Below are 20,342 nucleotides of genomic sequence, written 5' to 3'. Positions count from 1 at the left end.
TCAACTTCTGAGATTTCTCTGCCCAGGAAATAACTACTTGATTCTCTTTCTTCTGGCCTCTTTGTGGTTAAAAATCCAAATCTCCCGAGTGTGGTTTAGCTACAGCCCACATTTACCTCCAGCCCTGATTATTAGTCAGATATACTCTTTCTTTTTCCCTTTCTACCTAGGACTGCATATAGATCAGGAGATATAGCATGGCTGAACCTCCCTCTCTTACATAGGGCATGGTTGACTTTCCCTCACTACTTACAAGGAAAGGAACCAATTAATAAAGTAAAGGACATGAAAAATCTGGAGACTGACAGAAAAGCTCTCTGGAAGAGTCTCTGTCTGACAGAGTCCCTTACACATTATTACTGTATTTTTAAAAACTGGGCCTGTAGTTTCAGTGATATTAAGAGACATGAAGAACTCCCTCTACCAATGAAGGCATGCAACTGTTCTGAAATTCAGAAGCTTAGCAAATTGCCTAGAGGTGCTGAGGTGGTAAGCCACTTGCCCAGGGCCAGTAATTTGTGTGGTGGCAGGTTTTGAATCTAAGACTTCTTGACCCTAATATCTGCTCCTATTCATTGCATCACATTGCCTACTTTGCACATAGTAGGTACATAATAAAATGAATGAATCGAAGAAATAAGAACAAGAGCAGGATAGAAGATACATTAGCCAGGATATTTAAAGGAGAGTTAAGGAAGGGAGAAAAGAGTGACCCACATGGGAGATGAGAGAGGAATGAAGGTCATATGGAAGGGAAGGAGACCATAGGATTGGATGATCTCTTGTATTGGTGGAACTAGGCAGTAAGTTGGGCTGCCTTTCAGATCTGTCATTGAGATGTGAGGGAGGCAAAATGACTACCAAGTTGGGGAAACAGGAGAAAGAAAGGGCTCTAGAAAGAACAACTCCACAAATGGAATATGTGTCTCTGTACAGTTTATTTTACATGAAATGACTAAGCATCTGAAGTGTATACATCAACTTGCAGAAAAATATAAAGAAATAGAGTTTAAGTTCATGAAAATGCTTTATAATAATACAGAACAATTATATATAACAAATTCAGAATCAAAACCCTTTAAACATTTAATTCTTCAGCCTTAATACACATTAATGCCAATATGGAAAGTAAAAACAGGTTACAGGTTCCAAAGAGATCAGAATTTCAACAGTGTTACTTATAAATTATATTACATCAATTATATTTACCAATCTATGAAGCCAAAGAGGATGGAAAGATATAGAATGTGAAGTAAACACATTCATACCAGAATGAGTAATATTGGCAGGAGACACAGCTTTTTAACTTTAAAAACATATAAAGTATTTAGCAAAAGTTACAGAAAACGGACCAAACAAGCAAGTTTGTTTTGTTAAAAAATTCCATTTTGATATTGGAAGGCAATATGTTGATGTCTCCAGAATGACTACCTTCCCAACCATCATTAATCTTGAGGGGGAGAAAGGTATAGAATCATTTGGGAAAAAGGGAAAGAGTTGCACTCTGGGGAAATTGCCTCCTGCCAACAGCTATAAATGCTCAGTTTACTGACTTTTCTTCCCCTATTTCAATTCTTTGCCCCCCCCACCAATGTCTGCAGCTAAATTTCCTCTCAGGATCTCAAAGACTGGGAGTGATGGTGGTAGTGATGAATTGAAGGGAAAGAGGACTACATAAAGTTCTAAGGAAAACCCCAGAGACCTTCCAATCTGAACTTATTTTCCAGACAAAACCACTAGCATTAGATGAAGGATTCTTGGCATCAGTGGATACTAGATATTGGGATGGTATGTATTGTAAAACAAAATTAAATTATGAAAGGATGCAAGACTTCCAGACAAGGGCCCATCTCTTCAAATGTTCCAGTGTGCCGGCATCGGTGAAATTACTTGCTCCAAGATAAAATAGCAAATTATCAGCAGAGATGGATCATAACCCAAGATCCCCAGATCCCCAGGTAGGCCACCTTCCACCAAGGCATACTTAGGCATCTCACTCCTCAATCATCAACCAATTTAGAAGCATATATCTCTGAATTCCTCATTTCACAATCTTGGTAATAAGAAGGATCCCTTGAACTGAAAGTGTTCAAGGAACAACTTAACTCTTTTTATTACATGACAACTAAGCAAGAAGGAGATAATAGTCTATCATGACCAACCCTCAAGAAATAGCTCCCTACAGAAGCTCCAGAAAAGATAGACTGTTCCAAGTCCAAAATCCTTAATAAGAGAGCTTTGATTCCATTATCTGAATTATTTGCTCTTATATTCATATGCTGTGATTTGAATGAGATGGTTCACACTATATATACTAGATAGAGGGAGGATGTCCTGAAACTGGCAAAAATTAAGATAGACCTTGTAGAAAAGGTCCTAAATTTCTAACTTGGAACTCACCTGACTCCCTTACCCTGTGCTCTGTTCTCCCTGATTCTGAATATATCAAATGTCCTTTGGAGATATTTCAGGGTTTTGTCCCAGAGGTCACTTTTCATTAAGGTCTGAAAGTATAACATTATTTGGAAAGAAGGGGTTATGTCCATTATTTTGAGTAAGATACAGACAAGGATGGTTGCTGAGAAATCTTGAAGCATAGAGAATTTTCTACAAGAATTATAGGTGTAGTGGTGAGTGACAGTAAAAATGGTTGTGAGGTGCCTAGGTTTCTCTATTTTTTTGGAGATTTAAGTCTGGAGGCCAAAATTTTTCCTGCCATGCCACAGAATGTATATAGGAGACACAGATGGTAAAAAACCGAGGCTAGGGCCATGGGATGAGTCTATTCTGATAGCCCTATGGGTTCATTATTCTGCCTCAGTTCAAATCCTAAGAAGACTATTATTTCTGAACTTTTCAAATTTCAAAGATGAATGGGTTTTCTTTCCTAAGAGTTAGCCAGAAACTTTGTGAAGACTTTGTCAAGTCAAAGATAGGGTGAAATATCCCAGATATAGTTTGGCTATGAGTAAAGTACTTTCACAAAACTAGAAATGATTCAATAAAGAGATAGTCTGGTTAGGTTAAACTCTGAGGACACTAGGACTCACAGAGATGAATAACTTAGTCAGTTTTTTCAAAGAAATGATTGGACTGGAACTCAGATCTTCTGATTTTAGTCCAGTGCTTTTCCTACTAGCCATGCTATCTTTTGGTGTTCGCTAAATGTCCTTCAGTAATAATTATATAATAGGAACATAAAGACCCAACTGGCTAGGCATTATGGTGTCAATAGAAAGATATATAATACTGTGAAACACATGAAAAAAAAACTGGTTTTGGGTAAACCAATGTCAGAGGAATTTTTTATTCCCTTTTTATTATTTGGGACTCAAGGCCATTCTTCCTGCAAATTTTGGTTAACTAAATAGAAATCTATCCTAATATTAACCTCACCTGACCCTTAGCATTTCTTAAATAAGAATTCAGAGGCAGAAGTGCAACTGTTCCTTACTCTTTGGTGATTTATAAATTCTCTACTTTTTCAGTTAGCCTACTTGTGAATCCTCTAAATGTAGTTTATTCTGTAACCTGATTTATCTATTGTTTGATGAAGCTTGTTTCTTATGGGCATGTATGAGATTGTGATTCTACTTTAGTCTTCAATTTTTATGACATTAAAAGAATTATGGGTTTATGGATTTGTCTTTTCTTTAACTTTTATGACCTAAGAAGATTGTTATTTCTCTGTTACTCTGATATACTTTTGCCAACTCTATAAGAAGCTTTGTCAGAATCTTTATGACTGTTCATGTTTTCTGTGAGACCTGAACCTATGGTCAAGCATAGTAATAAAACTTAGGTTTTCACTTCCACTATTTCTACATTTTGCCAATAGATATTTGGCAGCAATTACTCACTACATGAACTCAAAAAAGAGATATTTCTCCCATATCTGAATTTGGAAGTCCAAAAATAAAATGTAGCTCATGGGCACCACTGAATTTGAAGAGGAAGTATATTTACAATCAGAATGGATAGGCTAGAAATATCTGTGAAAATGAGCTGAATACAGAGGACCCGAAGCCAATTTCCAATGCAAATCATCTCTTTAAAGAATTAGGTAGGGCTTTTTCCTTCCTGAAGGCAGGAGGATGGGAAATGATGATATAGCAAGTTGACATAATATAGTTCTTAAAGAACTTTAATGTGCAAATTAATTAAACTAATGTCCTATTTATATTATTAAAGTGAGGGCTACCCACTTGTTAGAAATAAAAGTCCATTTATTAAGGCTCAGAGGCCAGGAGAAAATGCAAATATTTGAATTTCACAGTTTGGACTTCTAAGTTCCAATGAACTCAGGCTCAGCCAATACTTTCACTTGCTTGATTTTTTTCATTTGATCTTCATTTAAAAAAGCAATTAGTTTTCAAAATATAAATGTGAACAAAATAATTCTTGAATTTAGTAATTGTTCATGTAGCCCTAACAAATAAGTAACTATCTGAGACAAGGGCCCAATAGATAAAATTAAAAGGATAAAGCATTAGTCAGTCAATTAATAAAGTTTTGCCTTCACTTTTCTCTCCCTACCCCAATCTAGCTAATTATATTATCAATTTATATTGGGGATGCTGAAATCCTAATTATCAGTAATTGAGCAAAGAAAATTATAAGGCATAGTTTTTATCATTGATGGATGGAGGGCTAGTTTGCTTCTAAAGGGAAAAAAAGCAAGTGGAGGGTTGTCATGGCAACAGGACAATTCATGTTGAATGCCAGTGGCTTTTTTGGAGGATTATTTAAAAACAAAACCATGAACTATATCAATGTTCAGCATATTCCATACAGAAGCTTTTGGAATATTGTTTTTTACAATCTGAAGAAAGATTTGGATACATAACAGTACTCAATAAATACTTGCCTTATTTAGTAAGCAAGAATTCATGAGCTGCCCTCTGATGGAGTTTATGTTATTCATGTTCCTGAACACTCAAGCACTTTCATCTGGTTTTAATAACTTAAATTTCTTCTACTTACTCAGCTTCAAAAATTTCAATATTACTTTGATAGGCAGTGTCACCAATGGTATGGATAGCAACTCATTCATGCCAGTCAAGCTGTAACTCAATCAAATAAAAAAATTTTTTTCAGCAGTTAAACAAGATCTCTACTTCCAAGAAATCTACTCTGCCCACCCTGAGTGAAGACATGCTTCTGTGATGGTAATTCACAGCTTTTGGAGTAGACATTAAAACTTCAATGATGAATTGGAGGTAGGGTAAATGAAGCTGTAATTTTTTGGGAATGGCTGTTCTATTACTCAGAACAGCCATTATTATTACTATTACTATTACTATTATGCAGAAGAATTATTGAGCTTAATTGCAAATATCTGAACCCACATTATTCTAATATCACAAGTTCTTGTGACTTTTTTAGGAAGCAGGACACTACTTTGTCATGATAACACAAATGACCAGTCAGTATCTTGCCAGTAGAAAGTAGGAAGGATGAAAAGGTATACTGATCTCACACCGAGAGAAAGAATTTAGGTCCCCTAAAGGCTAAAATGAGGGAAGCCAAAACTCCCTGGAATAACTGTAGTAATAATATATTACTACTGCCTAACCTTTGTTTAGCACTTGAAATTATATGTAAACATATATTTATAGCGCCAAAGGTGATTCTTCATCCATTCAGTCCCCTTCAACCCTACTCCCTCAGTCTACCCACATCTTATTTTGTAAAAGAAAAAAAAACAAGAAATTACAATCATATGGTTAATAATTAAATATCACTGGGGAACCTCAATCTAATCACCCATTCTGCATCCTTTTTGTAGTGACAGTTCGTACTGCCCGTTTTCCAAAATTGACTTTCCAAAATTTTGGAAAAAATTGACTTTCTGTCTAGGATCTTAATCAGAATTTTAAAAAGGTAACCACCTTCTTGTTAGTTTAGTAGCTTAACCATCTTCCAAAAGAAACAGTGGGAGGAGTGAGATATTCTGTGTTCATGTGAGCCATACAGAAGAATTTGAAGGACCCAACTAGTGAAATACTATGGGCAGTCTGAAAGAAACAACCAGCACCACCTTACATTCCTGCCCTTGTCTGGAGTGGGTAGATATCATTTATGAGCTACTTACACAGATGCAAATTAAAAATCACAGCAGGGGAGAAAAAATATAGATAACTTTTAGATTGCCCCAGATTTACCACTAAGTCTGATCCCTATTAATGTAACTGAGAAGAGTAACTGAAGTATAACTGTAGAATGAAAAATTTGCACTTAACTACCTCAATCTCCCAAAATCCCAATTTCTTTATTTGTAAAATAATGGTATTGGATTAGATATCTTCTGAGGTTCTTTCAAGCTCTAGATTTTTTGGTCCTACAGAAGGATAGATAGTAAGTTTTTTACAAGTCAAAGAGTCTATAAAATACAACATTTAAGCATTAAGATGTAATGAGTGCTTCCTCTCCCCCTTAGATTATCACACTCTCTCACACACATGATTTAAAGAAGCTTTAATGGACCAATTTTCAGGGCTGCTGCTGTGGGAGAGATGTGCAATATAAAAATGAGGGAGAAGGTATTTAAAGTCCTGAAGGAAGCAATATTAAAAACAATCCAATCAAACAACCAACCAATTTGGTTTTGGTTTTGTTGGGAACTAGTTCACCGAACTGAAGGTCAAAAATGAATAACAGCTGAAAAGAGGAAAAAACAATCTTTGTATAGTGCCAATTAATGTGGAAGGGATGAGAAGAAGCAGTCATAAAGAAGGGGAAAGTCAGAGTTAGAATCAAGAGCCATGTCCTCTATTAAAGAAATCAATAGGGTTTGGAGCAGATTCCACAGGTGAGAAACAATGACAGAAAACTTCTAAGGATATTGTTATCAAAGATCTGGATTGGAAAATTGCAACTAGTACCTAGTAAGATGGCACAGGATTGAATAGGAGAAGGAGCTTTTAAATATAGGAATCATACTATCACTTCGTAAATCAATATCCATGCCTCAAAAAACTCAATCACTATGATATAAACAGAGAGGACAGTTACTAGATGAGAAAAGTAAACATGAATGATGGAGTGAGGAGGAAGGATGCAGGTAATTCATAACCTGCTCCTAAGTTTTGCTCCCAAACTACTGAAATGAGCAGAATGAGACACTAAGGCCTTCCACAATACATATGGTGAGACTGGGCAATCTGCAACTCAAAAACAAAAACAAACAAACAAAAGAAACCCTGGCTTTGATTGTTGACTTGATATTTCCCAAAACAGTACAGCATGAGGATATAGGTCCAAGAATTGAGAAGTATGGTCCATGCAGAAAGAAAATAAAAACGAAAACATTTGTGGCAAATGAGAAGGGAAAGTTGAACGCTCAAAATTGGGGGCTAGTTTGCCTAATGAGGTAGTTCCACCATTATCACTGTATGTTTTTAAAGAAGGGCAGAGTCTGTTTTTGTAATAATTCCTTCTTAGGCCTCAGGAGATAATTCTATGATGTAATGTTACAGAAGATGTCAATGGGGAAGACTCCCAGAACCAGACAGATCATAAAGGACTTGGATAGACATAGAAGGGATGTTCTAATTATGAGACTATCTCCCCAGAACCCCAACCTACATTTGAGTGTTCATTTTGGAAAAAGGAGTTAATAGCCTCCCCTAGCCATTAAACTCCATAGAGGGGGAGCCCTTGGGTTTACTGAGGTTTAGGCCCTGTCACCTTGAGGTGACACCTCAAAAATCACAAGCATATTATACAGTTAGGTCTTTAAGTATGTCACATGAGTATAAACAGAGTACTACCATACTCCAGAAAGTGAAGTCTCTCAGAATGGCATGGAATGGGGAGTTGGGGGTTTTAGTGATGATGGTAACAAAGACAAGGGTGTATAAGTCTGTCTTCTGAGTGGGGTGGGGAATGGAGACACTCCAACTACCTCACCAAACAGGACAGTGGGTAGGATGGCAGCACAGATTCTTCCCAGCATGACAATGGGCCCCAAAGAGAGGGACCCTTCTATTGTTAGGATCCCCAAATCCCAACAATAAACCCATTCGAGGAATGACTCAAGCAGTCTAGATTTCCATATCTACAGGTCGGATATCTCCGGTTTTATGTTCTTTTACCCACAGCTCCCTGTCTTTAGCAGGATCCACCTTCCTCAGGAGTTGATCCACAGGTTCTACTGTCTGAAGAAGACAAAGAGGAAAGAACAATCAGGGGTCATGTATAAGGAGAAGATGCTAGATATCTCTTCTGTATTGGGAGATTGGTATAGTTTTTAAAGAGCACTAGACCTGGAATTAGGAGACCAGAGTTCAAATCTTAGCGCTAGTGCATATTAGCTGTGTGACTGAACAAATCACTTCCCTTCTCTGAATCTGTTTCCTCATTTATACAATAGGAATTATACCTACATCTTTTGTTCAGTTGTTTGGAGTTTTCTTGGCAAAGATACGGGGAGTAGTTTGCCATTTCCTTTTCTAGTTCATTTTTTAGATGAAGAAACTGAGACAAACAGAATTAAGTGACTCACCTAGTGTCATACAGCTAGCAAAAGTCTGGGGTCAGGTTTGAATTTAGGAAGATAAGTCTTCCTGATTCCAGGTATGGTACTCTATCTACTGTGCTACCCTTCAATATCTTCACAACCTACCTGATAAAGTTGGGGAGAAATGTTTTGTGAAACTTAAGGTGCTATGGATATGCAAGTTATTATTATTATTTATATTCACTGAAACAACTCTACTCCACAACTGTTGCTCCCTAATAAAAATATTCTGAAATCTCAAGGGAAAGACTTTTTTAATAAATGGAAAGAAAACTGGAAAAATAGAATGACTAATTGTACCAGTACTGACTATTTAAGTAACCTTCAATAAGTCATTAATTCCTCTCTGGGTTGCAGTTTCCTCCTTGAAATGAGAGCATTGGACTGAGAATCCTTTCAGCTTTAACTTTTTGTGATTCTATGAATATATAAATACAACTGTCAAGCTTTTAGAAAATATTAATAAGATGAGATTGTATTTATGCAATAGGTCATGTTACATACTTCAGAATTCTGTACTTCATGACCTCTTACAAAGCTTTTGGTATTGCAGGCTACAGTTAGACCCACCAGTGTTAAATGATTCCTTCACCCTTAAATGTCTACAGATGAAAATAGCTGTTAATTTCTTTCTAGTTGCTGAGCCAAAAGCTAACAGCTTCTATCTGTCCGCTGTAGCTATCCAGCTATTAGCTCATTGATGCTCTAATCTATCCATGTACAAAGTCCACCAATGTCCTAATCCCTTGACATCCAAATTTTTTTCCAGTTTTCCAATCCCATTGAGGGTCAGATAAACATTAAATAAATGTTTGGGGACTTGATTGTCCCTTGTGGCTATGTGTTTTGTCTTTGCAGCCTCATTATGGCTTTATCCCTCATTATGGGATAAAAATTTTCTCCTGACCAGTCTCATTAGGTCTGTTTTCTCATCTCTAAAATGAAGATAATAATATTTGCATTAAATTCCTCCTTGGGTTGTGAGGAAAATGATTTCTATATTGTAAATCATTATAGAAGTGAAAATGATTTTAAAGTTCCCCAGTATATGGGCTGAGAATGGTTTATGGAAAACTGAGATGATCCTGCTTTCATTGGGTTATGGAATTGATGCTGGAAGATACTTTTGAGACTATCTAGTCCAAGTTCTTCATTTTCTACAGCAGGGGAAACTGAGACCCAGAGAATTAAGTGACTTGCCTAAGGTTACACAGGCAGTAAGAAGTAAAGCTGGGATTCAAAGCAGACTCCAAAGTCTATATTCTTTCCATTGAACCATGCCATTTTCTATCTATTTCTCACACTAAAAACAGATTCATTTGCTGAATACTAACTTGGTCTATCTTTGGGTCCTCAGTGCACTGAACCTGCTCCCAATCTCTTGCTGATATACTTACCTATTTACTAAGTGAAAAAAATCTAAATGTTAGGAACTCACACTTTGGTTGAACATATCGGTTTCATGCCGCAGCTGTGTATATTGGCACAGATGTTGCCGAATCATCTCTACCCGTTCTACCTCCAGTCTCTCGAGTTCCTGCAGAGGAAGAGAAATTCTCTGGTATCTTTGATCATTTTTATCTGTACTTTAAGATAATTTTAGTGAATGCTAGTCTCAGTTTCAGTTCCAGGACACTAAGTATTGGAGATTAATACCAAATTCTTGAATCTAATTAGATTCTACTAAGCTCTTGAATTCAAGAATTTTTGACAGATTCTGAACTTGGGCACATTTTAATGCCACATGGATGAGAAGGAAATAAAGTTCCTGCTCTCCTAATCTGCTCTCTAATTAGCTCTATTTTTCTTTCTTCAGTCTTAATGCTGAAGAGACTTTGTAATTCTGGATCTTTCCTGTCATCTGAGTTTTCTACTTGAAAAACCAAGTTATTGATTGCCATCAGGCAAAGTCATAACAGTATCGGAGGGGAGATCCAACTCAAATTTGTGTTATCTAAGGTCATTGCAGCCTGGCAAAACTTGCCTTTCTTAATTGACTGTCTAGGAGCTTACCCCATCAGTCATTCATATTGATTTCTCTTTCTTCCCAATCTTTCAGTAGCTATTGTCTTTTTCTCCTCCTGCTTACCCTACCTGTCTACCCTTAAAATAAACCGTCTACTTGACCATCACTTCAAATTGTTTATATAACAATTTCCTTTCATATATATATGTATATATAACTTCTTTCCTTTCACTGCCAAATTCATAGAAAATAATCCTCTACATTTGCTGTTTCTATAGCTTCAACAATTTCTCCTTAATCTTTTACAATCTGGTTTTGATCCTATTATTCTACTAAAATTGCTCTCTCCCAAATGAGCTATCACTGGTCTCTTTACTCATCAGTAAATTGGTATTTTCTTAGTCTTCATTCTTTTTTTTAGCTTTTGATACAGCTAACCATCCATCTTACTGGACACTTTCTACTTCTTTGGCTTCCATGATACTGCTCTTCTTCTATTCCTTCACAGATTCATTGGTATGGGTGTTTTCTCTTTGACTTTATTTTTTAATCCCTCTGTCTCTCTGTCCTTCCTGGGAGATTTAATAGACTACCATAATCGACTCTTGTATCATCCCCTCTCTCTCCACTTATACATCACCCATCTTAGTTTAAGCCCTCCCCGGCTGTCACCCTACTATTATTCTCTGTCTACTAAAATAAGCTAATTGGTTTCTCTGCTTCCATTTTCTTTCCAATCTACCTTCCACACTGTTATGAAAGGAGTCTTCTAAAAGCTCATGCTAAAAAAAAAAATCTTCATGACTCCCCATTGTAAACCTGGCATTTCAGAGCCTGCACACAATCTGGCTTTCATAATATCCCCTTTCTATACTCTAGTCAAACTTTCCTACTGGTTCTTCCCTTAACTTTATCTCCCTCTCCAAGTATTTATAAAATTCTGTACTTGGAAAATATTCTTCTCTATCTTCTGGAATCCTTTTTAGGCATAGGAGCATAAGATTTGGAGCTGGGAGGTATCTCAGAGGTCACCTCTACAATTCCCTCAATTTTTTAGATGAGGAAAGTAGACCAAGGTTATAAAGTGCCTAAGGTAGTAAATGGAAAAGAATCCAAATAAGGGGAAGATTTGAATCCAAATCCTATGACTTTACAGTCTTCAAGGCTGTCAGATGAAGTGCTTTCTGTTCCCTCAGTAATTTATGCTTTCTCCCTCTTCAGTTTCCCTCACACAATTCTTAATTTATAGACATGACATTTATTCCCAGGAAAATGTAAACAGGGCAAGCTCTGCCCTGTTTTTCTCTGCCTATCATGATGCTTTACATATAGGATATAGTTAAATATGTTTGTTAGTTTGTTTTTTCCAAAATGAACTCAATTGAGACAGAACTCAAAAGCTACAGTTTATATTATAGAATACTTGAATTGTGGGAGATCCCTAGGGAGCCTGATTTCTAGGGAGCTTCTTGTTTTGGGAGTATAAGGAAGTTGTATGATCAGAATTCAATCTGTTCAGTGCACAACTAGGCCATTACCAAAGTGATTAACTGGAAGGGTGAATATGGGGGCTAAGGGGGACTAATTAGGAGATTAACTGGAGGTAAATTAGGCCATTATCCCAGATGGAGGCCTCTAATCTTCTCTGACCAGCTGACATTTTGAGAGGATAGGACAGCTAGGTTAATAATGGGCAAATTTTTACAAGGTGTGAAGGATCGAGCTCAGCTGCATAAAACTTGTCATTTCAAAATGATAGGACATTAAATTCACTCCACCATGCCTACACTTGGAAAGTAGATACTCTAGTGCTCTGTCTCTCTGTCCTTCCTGGAAGATTGCCAGAAAGAAATCAGGAAAGCATGAGGATGATCAGACCTACTTTGAATAATTTGAGTCCTTTTCAGCAGTGAGGGAATATTATGTGTCATTTTGTCTAAGTGTTAATATTGGAAAGTTTCTGAGTGAACAACTGGAACCAAATTTGCTTCCTTGTTTCTAAAACAACCCCTTCCATCACTGGGCTTGAGGTCTAACATATCCATCCTTTTGCCTCTACTAAAATATCACAATAGTATGGAATATATATATATATATATATATATATATATATATTCTTCCCACTTGGGTCTAGGAGCAGTGGGCAGTTACTTTCTCTTTCCCAATAAAACAAGTTCTGCATTATGCTAAGACTTAGAACTGCTAAGAGGCAGCCTGGAAAGTTACCCTTAATGCTCTAAGCACAGGTGGGAGGTGTTGTGGAGTTTAGTAGAGTTTCACTAGTTGAAAACAGAAAGTGGGGAAAGAATCCTTAAAGAAACAAAATTATAGGTTTTAAGCACATGTATAATCATACTATCTGGTGATTTTATTTAACTATTTTGGGGGAATCTAATTAACTAGGTGGGAAGGTTGTTTGTTTGGGGAGAATCATCTGAGAAAATCTCTCAAAAATAAAAAATAAGGATCTAATGGAAAAAAATACTGGGTTTAAAGTCAGAAGATCTAACTTCAAGTGATGGCTCTGTTTCTCATTACTGTGTGACCTTGGGCAAGTTACTGAATTTCAATTTCTTATTTGAAAAAAAGGACAGAATTGATTAACTGATTATTAAAGGACTCTTTCAGCTCTAAATCTTAAGCTTATTTGGTAGGGAAAGATTGATAGACTTATAAAAATTTATCTAAGACTGATGGCTGGATCTGATGATTCTGTGGGAAAAGAACTATGTAGTTCTGTACCTTAGAATCTATTATAGTAGCTGAAGTTCTAGCTGGCAGGAATCAGGCCTCCTGGCCTTTTCTATCCACTTTACTATTCTGCTCAAAACTTCCTGAGCTTCTATGGGTAGAACTTATAGCATAGATCAGTGAACTCCCTTCCCTGAAGAAGGTGATGATACCCATTCCCTGAAAGGAGTTTGGAGGGTAGTCACAGATCCATACCAAAGTAGTTGTCACCATCTCTTCAAACCACTTAGACTGGGCCTGATTGTAGAGATCCACACAGCGCATCAGATCATCTCCTGAAAACACAGAAGGAAAAAAGTTAGTTTCCCCTTCATGGCCCTAGATAGTTATTTTCTTCATTTTGATGGTTATCTTTTCTCTTTTTCCCATGGTCATATAGAGAATAGGGGTTCTGGGTTAACACAGTACCTCCAGGATTATTGAGGTCAGTGTTCTAACATAAATGTTGGAATTATAAAAATACATACATATATATATTATTTTTATTATATATAAATATAAAAAAATATATATTTTTATTATATGTGTGTGTGGGTATATATGTATATACCCACACACACATATAATAAAAACATCTAATGAATGAATGTATATAAATACATAAAATTATAAAAATTAAAGATTAAATTTATTATAACCAAATATGAAACCATAGAATCCCTCATTAAATGAACTTTCGCAACCACACCCATGGCTTACCAGTCTTGTTCAGTTGCTCAATAATTTTTCCTTGGATCATTTGGGTAAATAGTTCATTGGTTCAGTACCATGTTAATGTGACCAAGGTTATAGTTTCAAATTAGCTTTGCTCTATTCTCATGTCACAGACTGTTTCACTAGGTGGAAGACAATGACTAGCCCAATTTCCATTACTAGGAAACTCAAGAAATAGGTCTCTTAATGGTGGGTTACTTTAAGTTCCATTTATGATATAGTAGGATATTGAATGCAGAATTTTTTTAAAAAATCAGATTTGTACCCTGGTTCTGTTGTTTCCTACCTATGTAACAATATACAAATCATTTAATATATCTAAATTTCACCTTTGTCATCAGTACATTGAGAGTGTTTCTACTTCAAAATCCAATGGTCCTATAATACTATAATTCCTCAGGTTTCTGGGACATTTGAGGTACTATAGAATGGTATCTCAAGGACATGAAATAAGATCCCACTGGGAAAAGAGGAGAATGAAATTTAGTGAAGAATCAGACCTTCTTAGTTCTACTGGTTTCGAGAACTCATTAAGGTAAGTATCAATAATTGTGATAAACTTGTGGCACATCACTGTAATTGCCTAGGGTTAAGGAACAGACATTTTAGAACTAAAAGGGACCTGGGAGATCAATTAGTCCAATTGTCTTAATTTGCAGATCACAAATTTAGATATTTAGATATCTAGTTTATATATCTTAAACATTATCTTGTTCAAGAAATTGGGCCCAGGGTGGTTGTCCAGAGACATAACACAATAGGGGGAAGAGCTGAGATGTGAACCCAGACCTTGGCTCTCAATGCATATGTACTTGGATTGTAATAGTTTCTTTTGGTCCCATTATGGCAACTGCTTTAAACTCCCATAAAAATGGTGGTAGCCTATCCATGCTAATGTCTGTTTCATTTCCCTTACATAGTTGTGTTTTGTTTTGCTTTGTTTTTTTTTTTTTTTTGGGGGGGGTGCATTAATAAGTCAAGCTGAAGCTATTTAAATAAGTTGGCTTTTTTCTTTGCATTTTTACCCTTTCTACTAATTTGTCATTGGTTTTAATTTGTTTTAACACAATAATGATCTAATCACATTTGGATAGATGATTCTAAGCTTTCTCCCAGAAGTGGTAGTTTCTTTCTATTTTTATGCAATCACTTTAATTTTAGGAAGGTGGGACCCACAGAGAGGACTTGCTTGTACAAGACCACATAAATGTCAAATGAAAATGTTGGGATGGAAATCTGGGTCTTTTGACAATAAAGTCACTGCCCTTTCTTCCATATCACATATCTTTATCTTGTTGGTAGAATTCTATTCATTTTATCTCATTTTAATATTATTATATTTGAGAGCAATAAAGCAACATTTCTATCACACTTTTCGTTCTCCATCTTCATGACTTGAGAGAGGATTGAAAGGATTCTGTACTTCTGGACATTAGCTAATTTTTATCACTAGGGGGTAGTAGAGACTTCATTTGAAGAACTAGAGAAAATCAGATCAGGGCTAAGGGCTTCTTGTAGCTGGTCTCAGAAATGGTTAGTCAAAATCAAAGTCAAACCAATACTTGCTTGATTCAAGGCATCTTACTTGGGCCTTGAGATAGATATATTCACATTTATTCAAATTTGCACTATCTGAAGTGATAATTATGTAAAATATGGTAATTGATTCCAGCCCAAAGGAAATATACTGTGTGAATTAAAATAGGTATCCACTAGGGATAGGGAATAGGGAAGATTCGTTATTCACACTAATTAGACTGTAGCCTTACTTAGGTTTGGGAGGTGGTATCTTCTGTTTGGCTGTGAACATCTCTAGATGAAGAAGATGGTGGAGGGAGGAAATCTCCCTGAGTCCCATTCCCTAATCCAGATGGTAAATTTGCAAAATTTCAATCTTGTCAAGGGAATGAGGAGGTGTCTGTCCAAGATTCTCCCTTTTTTGGCTGCCTATATTCTTTCTGGGAGCTTTCCTCATCACAGAACTCCCTAAATTTTACATCAGCAACATCAATTTGAAATTTAATCTATAGGACCAGTCTTATTCTGAAGCATCTAGTTTCCCTAGAATAGATCTACAGAACTGAGAGAAAAAAGTGAGGTATTTTGGGAAGTAAGGACTAAATTTCTTTTGGTCTCTACATTTTTTCCCCACTGGCTCCAACTTTCTCATTCCAGTGTCCCATCATTTCAGAACTCAACCCACTTAGACACCAAAGCTGATCAGAATCTTCAAGACAAATAAAGGAGGGAAGGGAAAAATAGAAAATTTTACCCAAATGAGGATATGATTCATAAGCCTTGGGAACTCACCAGCCTGTGTAGACTTCCGTCTGGCTTTTTTAATGTCCTCTTCAGTTTTGTTGCTAAGTTTGATTTCCAGTTGCTGAGTTTTCATCTCCAGGTCTCTCTGCCTCTCCGTAAGGGCCTTCCGTGCCTTAGATCAAATAAAACAGAAAGAAAAACAGTGTTATAAGATCTCAAAAAGTGACCTAGTTAAGCCCTCTTTAAAGATAGGTAAATTATATTCCCCATTTCATAGGTGAAGCAACAGAGGCACAGAAAAGTTGTGATGTTTCAAAGGTCATATAGCTTATCCAGTGGCAGAGCAAGTAGAGAGAAATCATGTCTAAATATCCAGTTTAAATTCTCTTTCCATTTCATCATTCTGTGTAGTCTATTAGACCTTAGATCTGGACATACCTAACAATACCCTCTGCCTGGGGTTGTGTGGCAAGAATCACATAAGAGAGTAACAAATGGTTGGTAGAATTAGGGATTATGTGTTCAGAAATAAATGTTACATGATTCATAAAGTGCATTAAAAATAAATTTACTAGAAAATGATGGGGTTAGTGGCAATAAGAGAATTGTTAATGCACCTGTCAGGCTAAGATACAGGAAAAGATAATGACACTAAAGAAGGGAAAGGGACCTGCATGTGCAAAAATGTTTGTGGCAGCCCTTTTCATAGTGGCTAGAAACTGGAAATTCAATGGATGACCATCAATTAGAGAATGGCTAAGTAAATTATGGTAAATGAATGTTATGGAATATTATTGCTCTGTAAGAAATGACCAGCAGGGTGAATACAGAGAGGCTTGGAGAGACTTATGTGAACTGATGCTAAGTGGAATGAGCAGAACCAGGAGATTATTATACACTTTAACAACAATACTATATGAGGATCAATTCTGATGGAAGTGGCTATCTTTGGCAATGAGAGGATCCAATTCAGTTCCAATTGATCAGTGATGAGCAGAATCAGCTACACCTAATGAAAGAACACTGGGAAATGAGTAGGGACTGATGGAATTTTTGTTTTTTCTTCCCAGGTTATTTTTACCTTTCTAAATCCTATTTTTTTTTTGTGGGCAACAAGAGGACTGTATAAATAGGTAAACATATATTGTATTTAAAATATACTTTAACATGTTTAACATGTATGAGACAGCCTGCCATCTAGGGGAGGAGGTGGAGGGAAGAAAGGGAAAAATTGGAACTTTAGTGTTTGCAAAGGTCAATGTTGAAAAATTACCTATGCATAAGTTCTGTCAATAAAAAGCTATAATAAAAAAAAGAGAATTGTTAAAATCCCCTTTTAATCGACTGCAGGTTTTAAGTGAAAGAATTCACTTATTCCCAAATTATTAATTGAAAAATTAAGGTTTGTTTTGGATAGAAACCAGTTTGCTAAGAGACTGACTTCTATAGTGGCAAAGACCTATTGGGAAATGGAATCTTATGCTGAGTGCTCAGCGGGCAGGATCCTAGCAAACTGCTTGGGCCATCTGCAAAGAAGCTTAGCTGAAGGAAGCTGTTATATGTGTATCCTGGTGTGTGTGTGGGCGGGGAGTGCTGTAACAGCCTGAGCTGATCAAACCAGAATTTTTCAATTGAATAAGAATTTAGAATTTCTATGGGAATTGATTTGCCCCTGAATAGTGTTACTTCTCTCATCCTGGGAGGTTGGGCCTGTCTCTAGACTCCTTGGAGCCTGGGAGATCCCGATCTCTGAGATCAGAAAAGGGGACACAATCTCAGAGTGATAATCTTAAAGGGAACACAGCTTAAGTAAAGGGACCAGTTTCTTTCCTGCTTCAGAAAACAAAAAGAATCCCCACTCCTAGCATCTAAGAGTCATACATAATGGGAATTTCCCTTCCCTCCACTACTTTCCGGTCTCCTTTTGTATGTGGTTTCGCCCTTTAGATTGTAAGCTTCAATGAAGGCAGGGACTATTTTTCTTTTTAATTATTTTAACTAACCATCTCTCCAGGATTTAGCAAAGTGCCTGGCACTAGTAGGTTCTTAATAAATATTTATTAGATTATATTAGGAAAAAACAATTCAACTACCATGTCCTTTGTTCTCTGACTTTTCCTATCACAAAATCAAAAAAGGGGAAGAACTATATTATGGATAAAAGTTATTAATAAGGTCATCTGTCAACTCTTAAAAAAAATAAAAGAACAGAAAAGAAATAAATGTTACTCCAGATTCTAGTTTCAAATGTGCCACTGACTTGCTACATGGCCTTCCCATCTACTTAATAACTCAGTGTTTGATACTGATGGTAATAATAATAGCTAACATTTATATAGGGCTTCCTATGTGCCAGGCACTTTGCTAAGCTCTGTGTAATTATCTTGATCTTCACAACAACATTGGGACCTAGTTACTATCATGAACTTCATTTTACAGATGAGGAAACTGAGTGAAGTGACTTGCCCAGAGTTATACAAAGAGGTGGTCAGATTTAAACTCCTGTCTTCCTAACTTCAGACCTAATACTCTCCCCACTGTGCCCCTTAGAAAACATAAATTATAAGAAAAGAATTCCCCATCTCCTGGAAAAACTGGAAAATAACCTGGAAGAAATTAGACTTTTTCCTACATCTTATACCTTATTCTATAATAAGTTCAAAATAAATACATAACTTTAATATTAAAGATTACACCATGAAAAAATATTAGAAGAGATGAAGATGGTATCTTCTCTCTTGAGAGTTAGCTTTCTCATTTATAAAAAGATAGGCTTATAGGGCAGCTAGGTGGTGCAGTGGATAGAACACCAGCCCTGAAATCAGAAGGACCTGAGTTCAAATCTGTTCTCAGACACTTAACACTTCCTAGATGTGTGATTCTGGATAAAGCACTTAACCCCAGTTGCCTCAGGGGAAAAAAAAAAGATAGGCTTAGCCAAAGTAAATACTGATATTCCTTCTGGTTCTGATATTTTACTGTTGTACAATTCCTTCAATTGTTTAACTCAGGAAGCCCATTCCACTTAGGAGCATAAATCTGAAATGCATTTGAAACCTCTTCCAGACTTACCTTCCCATCACTATTTTGCCTTCTTTTGTTGCCTTGCTATTGCTGCTTGCTCAAATTTTACTCTGTTGCCAAAGTTACCTCCTAACGTCCCTGCCATCATCAGATCTACACCACCTTTAGGTACAACAACTGGGTCTGCTAGGAAAACAACTCAAAGCATATTTTACTAATTGGGGAGGGGAGGGAAGGGGAGGGAAAGGAAACAAGAGCTAGGAAGGACAGCATAATCCTATAATGGATTTTAGGGCCCAAGGACCTGAGTTTGATCCTGTTCCTACTATTACCTCGGGCAAGTCAATTTAAAATGAAATATGTTCAATAAATATTGTTGAATGAGTACAAGAGATACTTATAGGAAGAGGATTACTCTGTCCTCTTTCTATTGGCTATGGGTTGGGCTATACCAAAGATTCCTCTCTTCACTGTCACTGTGGGACTCTGGGAGTCTTGTCTCCCTGACTTTAACCAAAGCAATTGTTCCTAAGCTTCTCCATCTACCACTTACAAGTTTACCAAGCAGGTAATCCTCCCCCTGCTCTGGGACAGCCTACCTTCTCCACTGAGGCATATCGACTGGCCAATTGTTTCCGCAGATCAGCAATATGATGATCACATTTCTTCATGTCTTTCTTGAAATTTTCACGGAAATTCATCAGGGGCTTTTCCACTTCACTGTGGAGCTGATGGAAGGAAACAGTGGGAAGAAGAGAGGCTCAGTGCTCCAGGATAACAGTCTTTTAGAATTAGATTAGAAGGAATCATAAAGAAAAATTATCCGGGGCTCTAGTTTCAATATGATATAGTAAAAAGAGTGCTGGACTTGAAGTCTGGAAACCTAGATTTGAATCCTAACATTCAACTCTTACTAAAAATGACCTTAAAGACTAATGGCAAGATTTTTACCTTGTCTGAAGCTCAGTTTTCTCCTCTGTAAAATGAGGAAGAGGACTAGATTTTCACTTCAACTTTGTAATTCACATACTGGAATTTTCCTTTTTTCCTAAGGATGAGGGGAGCCCTGAAACTCTTTCTCTTTCTCTCTCTCTGACTTTGGGA

The 20,342-nt window shown here is 36.6% G+C and overlaps 1 protein-coding gene across 6 annotated transcripts in view; it reads right to left on the bottom strand.

Annotated features, from left to right (window-relative positions):
- Window positions 1–919: 919 nt before the first annotated feature.
- Window positions 920–20,342, bottom strand: part of GAS7 (growth arrest specific 7) — a 254,090-nt gene continuing 234,667 nt past the window's right edge. For all 6 annotated transcript variants that reach the window (XM_031965541.1, XM_023495718.2, XM_031965542.1 and 3 more), the window contains 5 exons: window positions 19,838–19,966; window positions 16,263–16,386; window positions 13,434–13,513; window positions 9,960–10,058; window positions 920–8,159 (listed from right to left, as the gene is read on the bottom strand). In XM_031965541.1, the coding sequence (XP_031821401.1) occupies window positions 8,046–8,159; window positions 9,960–10,058; window positions 13,434–13,513; window positions 16,263–16,386; window positions 19,838–19,966 (546 nt within the window). In that variant the 3' untranslated portion in view covers window positions 920–8,045. The remainder of the gene's footprint in view (window positions 8,160–9,959; window positions 10,059–13,433; window positions 13,514–16,262; window positions 16,387–19,837; window positions 19,967–20,342) is intronic.

The sequence above is a fragment of the Sarcophilus harrisii genome, chromosome 4 (assembly GCF_902635505.1).
Source record: "Sarcophilus harrisii chromosome 4, mSarHar1.11, whole genome shotgun sequence".
NCBI lineage: Eukaryota > Metazoa > Chordata > Mammalia > Dasyuromorphia > Dasyuridae > Sarcophilus > Sarcophilus harrisii.
This window is presented reverse-complemented; position numbering and strand designations above follow the sequence as displayed.